The 12,077-nt window shown below is 43.4% G+C and overlaps 1 protein-coding gene across 1 annotated transcript in view; it reads right to left on the bottom strand.

Moving 5' to 3' along the window:
• NPEPPS (aminopeptidase puromycin sensitive) overlaps positions 1-11,306 on the bottom strand; it is a 217,681-nt gene extending 206,375 nt beyond the window's left edge. Inside the window, exon 1 of the mRNA XM_082271865.1 lies at positions 11,060-11,306. Coding sequence (XP_082127991.1) covers positions 11,060-11,182 — 123 coding nt within the window. The 5' untranslated portion in view covers positions 11,183-11,306. The remainder of the gene's footprint in view (positions 1-11,059) is intronic.
• Positions 11,307-12,077: the final 771 nt, after the last annotated feature.

Raw genomic sequence — 12,077 nt, 5'->3', positions numbered from 1 at the left:
CTCCTGTGTGGTCCGGAGGCAAACACAAACTGAGGCACGCAGGTATGACAGCTATATTTTATAACGGTGGACAATTGTGTTTCCTGTTACAGGTGGGAGGACCTCTCTCAGATGCTGCCCTGAAAGAGGATTAGAGAAAATAAGACAGACGACCCAAGACTGTTGAGCAGTTAAGATACCTATATCAGGCAAGAAGGGGCAACATTCCTCTCCCAAAACTCCAGTAACTGGTCACCCCAGTTCCCAGACGTTTACAGTGTTGGTAAAAGAAGAGGGGATGCTACACTGTGGTAAACATGGAACTTTCACAACTTTTGAGAGAGGTGTTGCTGCCATAAATTCAAAAACTACCCCCCCCCCCCTTAAAATAGCACATTTTCTCAATTGAAACATTTGATCTGTTTTCTATTGTAAATAAAATATGGGTTGACGAGAAATGCGTTATGTAGATTTTACAGTGTCCAAACTGTATTTGGAATTGGGGTTTTACAAAAATATATTTTTCGTTTTGCAGTCCCTCAAGCTCAGCAACCGCCATCACCCACAGTCGTTTTCTATGTGCCCTGTTCATACCACAGGGTTGATATTATGTAAGGAGCGGTGTGGAAAAACGTAGATGTGCTGCATACTTCCTTGTTCCTGCATTGACAACACACTGTGCTGCTCTGCGGAGACATGAATGAAATGTTACTAAGCGGTACTTCAAATAAAGTTAAACAAAACAAAACCGTGCAATGTGCAGACAAGCACTGCACCATCCCTTGCCAGACCTCACAGACACGAGCCTGCACAGTAAAATGTTGCAACTATGCAGGCTAGCGCTGAGCCCTTGGTGACACGACACTGCTTTCTGCAGCATTCTTCTGTGATCCTAGGATGATCTTATGACGTATCCCCCCAGGGAGCTCTTTCCTTTTGTCAACATGTTCCGCAGCACATGAGGTGTGCAGCAAAATGGATTGTATTCCCAGTTTGAGCTTTTAAAAGCGTATATAAAATGTGTGTTAGAACCATACTATCTCACTTTATAGGGTAAAGCACTGCACGCACTGTAGATGCCATATAAATCATGTATGATTATAATAACTTTTTAAGGGGAAGTAAAGCTTCCCCTGTAACTTGTACCTATAGGTAAGCCTATGATAAGGCTTACCTATTAGGTACTGAGTGTAAATATCTCCTAAACGTGTACTATTTAGGAGATATTTATTTGAATGCAGCCAGTCACATCATTGGCGCACGCGCTCTAAAGGAACGGCCGCTTGTGCCATTCCTTCGAAACCCTGGCGGCTTCCATGCGCGGAAGTGACATCATCGCGGCTCCAATCAATCAGACCGGAAAAATCAGGCCGGAAAAAGCAAACCTAGAAGGCAGACGAGTTAACACGTCAATCGTGTAAGTATTGAGCGGGCGGCACTGCGGTGGCTTCGTTTAAGGGTATTTCATATGCATGCATACTAGCTCATTATGCCTTTGCCTTTCAGGTTTTTATTTTAAAAAATAAATAAAATTTTTGGGGAGATTTACAACCTCTAATGAAACATCTGCATGAATAGGATTTCGTCCAAGGCTAGGTATACATCTGCGAAAATGCGGTTAATGCATTTTTGCATCACATTTTGCATTTTATTCATGCATGTTTATTATGTGTTTTTAATGCATTTTGTGTTTTTGTTTTTTTTTTGGGAAGTGTTGATGTTGCTAGGAGGAGGTGTCTGTTAAGCAAGATCACATGCACATGCTTTTTATGCAATTCCACTGTTGTCTATGGAGCCAAAAGCTCACTGTGCTGGGTGTAAAGAGTCCCTGCACCTTTCCAAAAAACTCATTACAGGAAACTGCATAGATGTGAAGGGGACCCATAGGCAAAGAGGTTAAATGGATTTTAGTGCGTTTCTGAGGATCTGCAAACGTTCTATAAAACACAACCTAGCTCTAAATTTTCCTGAGCTCTTCATACTGATGTCAGCTCTCAATGCTACTTTTTAGTGTTGTCAAGTTTTGCTTTTCTCCTGCCTCTGATGGCACCCTTAGTGCTGCACCTCACTTTTTATTGTTAGGGTAGCTACTTCCTCTTGCAGGGTTGTATGGAGCCATGCTTGTATGCACACTTCCCCCGGTACTATGGCCTTTGTTACGTTGCCTGTGTGTGCATATCAGAGGCTACCCTGAAGAAGGGATCAGTATGCAAGCCCAGCCCCTGCTGCTCCTCCAATGAATGGCTGTGAAAAGATGTAGGACGACAAGGCATAGCGATATGGATGATGGGATGTGTAGTCCCTAAAGAAGGTGATCCTATGCTCTTCCTTGAGTGAAGCTTGGAGAAGCGCTATTGAGCGACCTGAAGCCACTTTCACCTATGACCAAAGAAAATGATTTACAGTGGATTGCTTTATTAGTAGGTAGTAATAGATTGAAATGAAAAGGACGAAGACTTAAATCCCCCGCCTTTAAGGCTCGGTTCACATATATGAGAATGGGATGCATTTTGATCATCTGATTCACATAACATCTGACCCAGACCGGCTTTCAATGGAGCCGGTAACATACGTGGGTTGCGGTACGAACTAAAAAACAGTCCTGTGTGTTTTTGTGTCCAGTTCAGGTGCACTTGAATTGTAAAATTTGACATAAATCGAACCTGAACCGTTGAATGGAAATCGCATCGGGCTCTGCAGAGTCACACGAGTGCATATGTACACACACACAGCCTAAGTGGGCCCTAAAGCCAAACTCCACTACTGTCTACATGTTACAACCATAATTTAGTGTGTAACATTTTGAGAACCTCTTTAGCCCCCGTGACAGCATGTGGGTTTTCTTCTCTGCAGCAGCTGTCACTTTTAAATCCCTGAGTGCACATGTCTGCTGACACCCACTACTATACGATATGATCCGTGAAATACAGATAGATAGTAACCCTATTTACATCCGTCTGGAAGATCGGATTGGATAAAATGGACAGGAGGTGCATTTTCATCCAATCTCCCCATAGAGGAGAGTGGGGCTCTGACAGGTCCGTCTCTGCACAGTGAGCGGAGATGGGCCTGTAATCCGCCTGCTTGGCAGGGATCAGCGGATCGATCCCCCACTGAGCAAAGGAGTCGTCCGGCAGGCTGAAAGCCCATAAGAAAAGGGCCTTATAGTTACCAACCCACACCATGCAGTGAAAATAGGCAGAATGAATGTTTAGGTTCAAATATACAACACATGAGAAACAGTAGTTATTACCACTTATTAACCCTTTCCTATAGCAAACTGTTGCCTATAACATGTAGATTCTTAGTGAGTATACTTCTAGCCAGTAAATTAGCAACTTCAGGCATCCCTGCCCTTTACAGTTACCAACCTGCACCATGGCAACTAAGAATCCTTAACAGTTTGCTATACAACACCTACTACTTTCTAATGTGTTGTATATACTGTATGAAGCTATTTTGGACCTGAACATTCATTCTACCTATTTTCACTGCATGGTGTGGGTTGGTAACTATAAAAGGACAGGGATGTCTGAAATTGCTTATTTATTGGCTATAAGTGTATACTTACTGTGCTGTAACCCCTTCGTATTATATAAAGATTATGGAGGTTTTTTGGGATCCGACAAACGTCCAAAAAACACTGTACTGTAGCACTAAACCTAAGGGCACTCTTCCAAACACACTTCTTTCCAAAAATGCCCCAAAGGGTACAGCTCCTTACCGACCGGGAAAACCTCAGAATCAACTGCAAAAAAAAAAAAAAAAAAAACAACACAGGAGGGCGCAACCACCTCATGCATTACCATAAGTAACTTATTCATACATATCGACAAATGAATACTTACATGCAAGTAAAAACAAAGCAAAACATAGCTGGAACGCAATTCAGCATCTCCTGGGAACAACTGGCTGGACAGCTGATGCATATTGGGGGTTATGCCCCTTCTCTAAACTCTGACCCCCCGAAACACGTCAGCTGTCCAGCCAATTGTTTCCAGGAGATGTTGCATTGCGTTCCAGCTAGAGCGGTGAGTATCCATTTGTCAAGAAGTATAAATAAAAGTTACTTACTGCAATGCACGAGGTAGTTGCGCCCTCCTGTGTGTTTTTTGCAGTTTATTTTGGGATCGACATGGTTATTTTCATAGATAACTAGCGTTAGTTGTAATGCTGTCCAGCTTCTTAAAAATTTATTAAAAAAAATTAAATAAAAATGTATATGTATATATGTATGTATGTATGTATGTATGTATGTATGTATGTATGTATGTATGTATGTATGTATATATATATATATATATATATATATATATATCCAAATTGGGCCCAATTAGCCATTTTCCCTCCCCGATGTCATGTGACTTGTTAGTGTTACGAGGTCTCAGGTGTGAATGGGGAGCAGGTGTGGTAAATTTGGTGTTATCACTCTCACTCTCTCAGGCCTCTTTCACACGGGCGTTCAGTATGTCCGTATATCACCCCATCCGTTTGCGGGTGATATACGGACATAATGTAAGTCAATGGGATTGCGGATGTCAGCAGAGGACCATCCGCTGACATCCTATTTGTGTCCTTTCAGTTCTGTTTTTTGGAACAGAACCTTATTTTTCTTCTGTTTAAAAAACGGAAAGGACGCAAAATCGGATGTCAGCGTGTCATCCGCAATCCCATAGACATACATTATGTCCATATATCATCCGCAAACGGATGGGATGATATGCGGACATACGGACCGGATGACACAAGTGTCATCCGTGTCCGTAAAAAAAAAAAAAAAAGTGCCGGAGCGGATCACAATACGGCCCGCTCCGTGTGAAAGAGGCCTCATACTGGTCACTGGAAGTTCAACGTGGCACCTCATGGCAAAGAACCCTCTGAGGATCTGGAAAAAGGAATTGTTGCTCTACCCAAGCCTGCAAACAGTTTGCTGAAGACAAGATGACTAAAGACATGGATTACTGGAACCCTGTCCTGTGGTCTGATGAGACCAAGATAAACTTATTTGGTTCAGATGGTGTCAAGCGTGTGTGGCGGCAACCAGGTGAAGAGTATAAAAACAACTAGGTCTTGCCTACAGTCAAGCATGGTGGTGGGAGTGTCATGGTCTGGGGCTGCATGAGTGCTGCCAGCACTGGGGAGCTACAGTTCATTGAGGGAACCATGAATGTCAACATGTACTGTGACATACTGAAGTACAGCATGATGCCCTCCCTTCAGAAACTGGGCCGCAGGGCAGTATTTCAACATGATAACGACCCCAAACACACCTCCAAAACGACCACTGCCTTGCTAAAGAAGCTGAGGGTAAAGGTGAAGGAATGGCCAAGCATGTCTCCAGACCTAAACCCTATTGAGCATCTGTGGGGCATCCTTAAACATAAGATGAAGGAGGAGCGCAAGGTCTCTAACATCCACCAGCTCTGTGATGTCATCATGGAGGAGTGGAAGAGGACTCCAGTGGCACCCTGTGAAGCTCTGGTGAACTCCATTCCCAAGAGGGTTAAAGCAGTGCTGGAAAATAATGGTGGCCACACAAAATATTGACACTTTGTGCCCAATTTGGATGTTATCACTTAGGGGTGTACTCATTTCTGTTGCCAGCGGTTTTGACATTAACCCCTTTGAGCCTAAACCTTTTTCTGACATTTGTTGCTTACAAGTTAAAAATCTGTATTTTTTGCTAGAAAATTACTTAGAACCCCCAAACATCATATATATATATCTTTTTCTAGCAGAGACCCTAGATAATGACGATCATTGCAATATTTTAGGTCACATGGCATTTGTGAAGTGGTCTTTCAAATGCAATTTTTTTGGGAAGAAATACACCTTAATGAATTTAAACAGTAAAGTTAGCCCCATTTTTTTGTATAATGTGAAAGATGAGGTTACACTGAGTAAATAGATAATATGTCATGCTTTAAAATTGCGCACATTTGTGGAATGGCAACAAACTTCGGTACTTAAAAAATCTCCATAGGCGACGCTTTAAAAAAATGTTAACAGTTACCAGTTTAGAGCTACAGAGGAGGTCTTGTGCTAGAATTATTGGAGTCGATTGGACAATGGTGGCGATACCTCACGTGTGGGCTTGAACACCGTTTTCATACGTGGGCGCGACTTGCATATGCGTTCGCTCCTGCGCGCGAGCACGGAGGGGTGGGGCGCTTTTATGTTTTCTTCATTTTATTTTCACATTATTCTTTTAAAAAAATGTTTTTGGATTACTTTTATTTCTGTCACAAGGAATATGTAAACATCCCTTGTGTCAGTAATAGGCAGTGACAGGTGCTCTTTATGGAGGGATATGGGGTCTAAGAGACCCCAAACCCCTCCTCTGCACTTAAGCCATCAAAATGACAAGTTTGGCTGTTTTGAATGCCTTCATTTTTTTTTTTTGTTTACATCAGAGACCTGTTCAGGATACCAACCAGCTGGCTGACGTGCTGGCTGGTGACTCGGGCCTCCTAGTGGGATGGGAGACCCGGGCAAAAGCAGAGGGGGGGGGGGGGTCCCTCCCACTTCTTGTAATGACAACCGATACAGCTGAGCAGCCATTACAAGAAAGCCGACCGTCAGGTATAAACAACAGTACCGAGATGATGCCTCTAGCTGCAGGCATCACCCTGGTACAATCCCTTAAAGCTGAGGCCGCCTATATTGTGTCACGTCTGGAATTAAGGGTTAATGGCTGTGTGTTGAGTTATTTTGAGGGGACAGCAAATTTACACTGTTCTACAAGCTGTACACTCACTACTTTACATTGTAGCGAAGTGTCATTTCTTCAGTGTTGTCACATGAAAAGATATAGTAAAATATTTACAAAAATGTGAGGGGTGTACTCACTTTTGTGAGAAATATTTATTTCAGTAATTAAATTCAAAAAAGTGAAACTCAAATTATATAGATGCGTTTCACGTAGTGATATTTCAAGCATTTCTTTCTTTAAATTTTGCCTATTATGGCTTACAGCTAGTGAAAACCCAAAATTCAGTATTTTACAATATTACATAAGACCAATGAAAAAAGGAATTTGATTACAGACAAGTATGTCTAGTATGTCAAATAGTATGCACTCAATACTTGGTCAAGGCTCCTTTTGTGTGAATTACTGCATCAATGCGGCGTGGCGTGGAGGCGATCATAAAACACAGTGGACCAACACCAGCACATGACATGGCTTCCCAAATCATCACTGACTGTGGAAACTTCACACTGGACCTCATGTAACTTGGATTCTGTACCTCTCAACTCTTTCTCCAGAATGTGGCCTTGATTTCCAAATGAAATGCAAAATGTTCCACATTCAGTGATGATTTGGGGAGCCATGTCATCTGCTGGTGTTGGTCCACTGTGTTTTATCAAGTCCAAAGTCAGCACAGCCCTCTACCAGGAAATTCTAGAGCACCTAATGCTTCCCTCTGCTGATAATCTTTATGGAGATGCGGATTGCATTTTCCAGTAAGACTTGGCACACTGCCCACACTGCCAAAAGTACTCCCAACTGGTTTAAAGATCGTGGTAGCCTTGTGCTTGATTGGCCGGCAAACTCGCCTGACCTAAACCCCATAGAGAATCTGTGAGGTATTGTCAAGAGGAAGATGAGAGACACCAGACCCAACAATGCAGACAAGCTGAAAGTCACTATCAAAGCCACCTGCGCTTCCATAACACCTCAGCAGTGCCACAGGCTGATCGCCTCCATGCCACGCCGCATTGATGCAGTAATATATGCAGGAGACCTGACCAAGCATGGAGTGCAAACTATACTATACATGGACATACTTTTCAGTAAGCCAACATTTCTGTATTAAAAATCCTTTTTTTTTTTTTTTTTTATTGGTCTTATGTAATCTTCTAATTCTCAGAATTTTGGGCTTTCCCTAGCTGTAAGCCATAAACAGCAAAATTAAAAGAAAGAAATGCTTGAAATATATCACTCTGTGTGTAACGCATCTATATAATATATATGCAAGTTTCACTTTTTGAATTACTGAAATAAAAAAAATGATATTCAAATTTGAGAAAAAAATGAAAATTTTAAATATATAAAAAAAAATATATATATATATATATATATATATATATATATATATATATATATATATATATATATATATATATATATATATATATATATATAGTTTTTGGGGGTTCTAAGCCATTTTCTAGCAAACATTTATTTATATATATATATATATATATATATATATATATATATATATATATATATATATATATACACATACTTTTTTTTTTTTTTTTTTTCTTCAGCAAAGACCATGGGCTAGAGAATAAAATCGTGCTCATTGCAATATTTTATGTCACACTATTTGCGTAGTGGCAGGCATCACTCTGGTACAAACAATCGAAGCAGAATGATGTACAGGTACGCGATTTTGCAGAAAGTGGTTAAAAAGTCCAGGCAAAACTAAACGCTAAACCTGCTCTCTGCCACATTCTAAACTAGGGATCGACCGATTATCTGCAAATACGATATATCGGGGGTCGATATGCCCTTTTTCCCGGATATATCGGAATCAGCCCCTGAGGTTACCGATATTTCGGGAAAGTGCTTGTACCGGAGTCATACCTGCAGCTAGAGGCATCACCCCAGTACCGGTGTCCATAGTCGACGGTTGGCTGTCTTGTAAAGATAACCGATGCAGCTGAGAAGCCGCTTGGCTGTCATTACAAGGAGCGGGAGGGGACGCCCCCCTCCTGCTGCCTACCGTGGCTCACCCAGGTCTCCCATCCCACCGGGAGACCCGGGCAACCAGCCTGCACGGCCGACAAAGAGAAGACCCGATCAAAGCTGCATTCGGCTCTGATCCGGTCTCCATGTAAAAACCCAGAAGGGATGTCATGAAGCCAAATTCAAAAAAATTACAGCATTCAAAACATTTAAACTTGGCATTTTGAATGCTTTTAAGTGCAGAGGAGAGGTTTGGGGTCTTTCAGACCCCCAGATACCTCCACAAGAGTACCTGTCAAAAAAATAAATAAAATAAAATATTTTTTTTATTTAACGTACAAAAATAATCGGCCAATACCGGTATGTGATGACCAGAATATCGGTATCGGTAATAAAAAACTATATCGGTCCATCACTATTCTAAACCTAATCTAACCCTGTAAAGCAAAAATCGCTGCACTTACCTATTCTGCAGCCAATCCTGTCCTGAGCGGCGGAAGCGATGGCGGTTGTGAACAGAATGGGAAGTGACGTCACCCATAGACTATGGGGATTCCGTTGACAGATGCCTCTCCTGCACCCGCCCCCACTCTGAAGCCGCTGCTGGCACCCCAGCATGGGAATGCACCGGGTCAGCTGCAGCATAGGTAAGTACAGTGATTTTTGCTTAAAGCGGAGTTCTGCCTTCACCTCCAAAAATTAAAAGTCAGCAGCTACACTTACTGTACACACTGTAGCTACTGACTTTTAATATTAGGACACTTACCTGTCCTGGAGTCCTGCCATGTCGGCACCGCAGCTGATGTTTCCATCGGCTGTCAGGTGCTGCCGCCGCCATTGCTGGTAAGGAAACCCGGCAGTGAAGCCTTGCGGCTACACAGCCGGGTCCCTACTGCGCATTTCTAATGGCTCGGCGGCAGGGAAAGTAGGAGGGAGCCAAACTTCCCGGGACGGACGGACGTGTCCCGTAAGTGGGAAAGGGTACCTGTCAAAAACAGGTACCTGTTCCCCCATCCCCTGAAAGGTGCCAAATGTGGCACCGGAGGGGGGGAAGAGCAAAAGAGCGGAAGTTCCACTTTTGGGTGGAACTCCGCTTTAATATTTTTAGAATGTGGCACAGACCAGGTTCTGCCTGGACTTTTCTTTTTTTTTTTTCCAACATCTGCCTGGACTTTTCCTTTAAACTGTCATTTTGCAGGTTCAGCCAGTGTCACAGCTGGTCACATGGTACAGCACCATGGAAACGGCAGATTAAACAGAGGCTAAGATGGCAGTGTCCCGGTGTTCTATCAGATTTCCCTACCCCATCAGATTTCCCTACCTACATAATTTCCGGTTGAGATCAGCTGTGGATTCGTCATACAGCAGCTTGTAGCCGTGTCACACGTCCTATTGGGCATGCGCAGAATAGGTAGGGAATTTTGATAGCATCGTAAGGGGTCAGACAAAAGTCCTAGTGTGCATGCGCACCAACTGGTCGGGCAGCGGGATCTCTTATAACAAACATCCATCCGATCTCCATGCCCCACACTGCGCTGACCCGACGATGAGACCGTGGGCATGCAGGTAGGGAATTTGGCCCATTGTCGGCTCTGCGCAGTGTGTGCCATGGAGATCGGATGTAGATTTATTAAAAGAGATGCCGCTGCCCGATCCGTTGGTGCTCATGCGTCCGCTCATGCGCAGTAGGACTTTTGCCTCACCCCTTACGATATTATCAAAATTCCCTACCTATTCCGCGCATGCGCAGTAGGACATGTGACGCGGCTACAGCTGGTGCATGACGAACCCGCACCGGAAATTACGTAGGTAGGGAAATTGGATGGGGTAGGGTTTTCTGACAGAACACCAGTCTGTAAAGAATAGGAGGGTTTAGGTACACTTTAGATAGGAGGGTGGATTTTCTTCCCAGTCACATGACCACCATGGCTGGCTGTCACATGATCAGGAGCCTGTGGTGTCACCTCCTGATCAGTGCTATAGACTGGGAGATGATTGGAGTTCATCTGTAAAATGTCAGGCTCAGAATTATTCACTGTTATAGAATACCTACAAAAAAGAAATGAAGTTTATATAGAATTGTACAAGCCATTGGGGTGAGAATGTGAAATATATATATATATATATAGTCATCACACACACTGCAGATATGAATAGTGGTATGTGTGCAGTAATATGAGGAGCGGTGTAAATCCCAGGAATGTGTAGTCAGGGTGTCTGTGGGTGCACAGTCATCTCTCCACACACACACAGCACAGCCTATGTCTCTGCCCGCACCGAGATTACTGACAGTGACACACATAGACAGACGTGCTGCACATGACCAGCACAAGCCCCCCGCTCTCAGCTGCCCCAACCACTGCCTGTCTCCAGCCATTCTACCTCCACAGTGGCCTCCAGTTTCCCCTCGAAGGTGAAGTCTATGAGGTCGGGCTTCAGGCACAGCCCGTAGTTGACGGGCCTGACGTCCTCGGGCAGTCGCTCGAAGGGTCTGCGGTCCGGCATGGTGGAATTCCAAACTCAGCAGCCTGACACGAATAGAGAGAGAAAAAAAAACCCGCTGACTGCACCGTACCGACCCGACCGAGCCTCCCTACGAACACACCAACTGACTGACTAGGGGCGGAGCCGCGCAAAAAAACGCAACGTCATCACGTCAACTCGTTTCTTAGCCAACCCCGTGTGGGCCCGCCTACTGCGCGAGGGAACGCCCAGTACGGACCGCCGCGCCCACCATTGCGCTAGTTACGCCCCGTCCAGCCGTCAGAGTTGCGCCTAAAATCACAGCTCCAGGGATCAGAGGGCTACGCCCATATCTATGGGACATGCTCAGTTGGCGCGCTTTTTCCTCAGTGTGGTGCCTCTGGGTGTGAGGAGAGTGAGTAGTCATGGTGACGTGCGTAGGAAAACGCTGAGCCATGATGCTGGCAAGAAGCATTTTGCCAATATTCTCACTGAAATAAAAAACAAAAACAGAGGAAAAAATAAAAGAATATAAACTAAGTGTTCAGTCCTAATATTTTCATGTTTTTATCTCTTTTTTGAAAAATCTTATTTTTTTTGTGTTTTTTTTTTCCTTTTTTACTTTTTATTTCCTGTAATTTTTTTTTATCTCTTTTTTGAAAAATCTTATTTTTTTTGTATTTTTTTTTCTTTTTTACTTTTTATTTCCTGTAATTTTTTTTAACCACTTAAGCCCCGGAGGATTTGGCTGCTAAACGACCAGAGGGCATTTTGCGATTCGGCACTGCGTGACTTTAACGGACAATTGCGCGGTCGTGCGACGCTGTACCGAAACGAATTTGACGTCCTTTTTTTCCCACAAACAGAGCTTTCTTTTGGTGGTATTTGATCACCTGTGCGATTTTTTGATCACGCGCTATAAACAAAAAAAGAGCGT

This window comes from Pelophylax lessonae (genome assembly GCF_965119305.1).
Source record: "Pelophylax lessonae genome assembly, chromosome: 11".
Classification (NCBI taxonomy): domain Eukaryota; kingdom Metazoa; phylum Chordata; class Amphibia; order Anura; family Ranidae; genus Pelophylax; species Pelophylax lessonae.
This window is presented reverse-complemented; position numbering and strand designations above follow the sequence as displayed.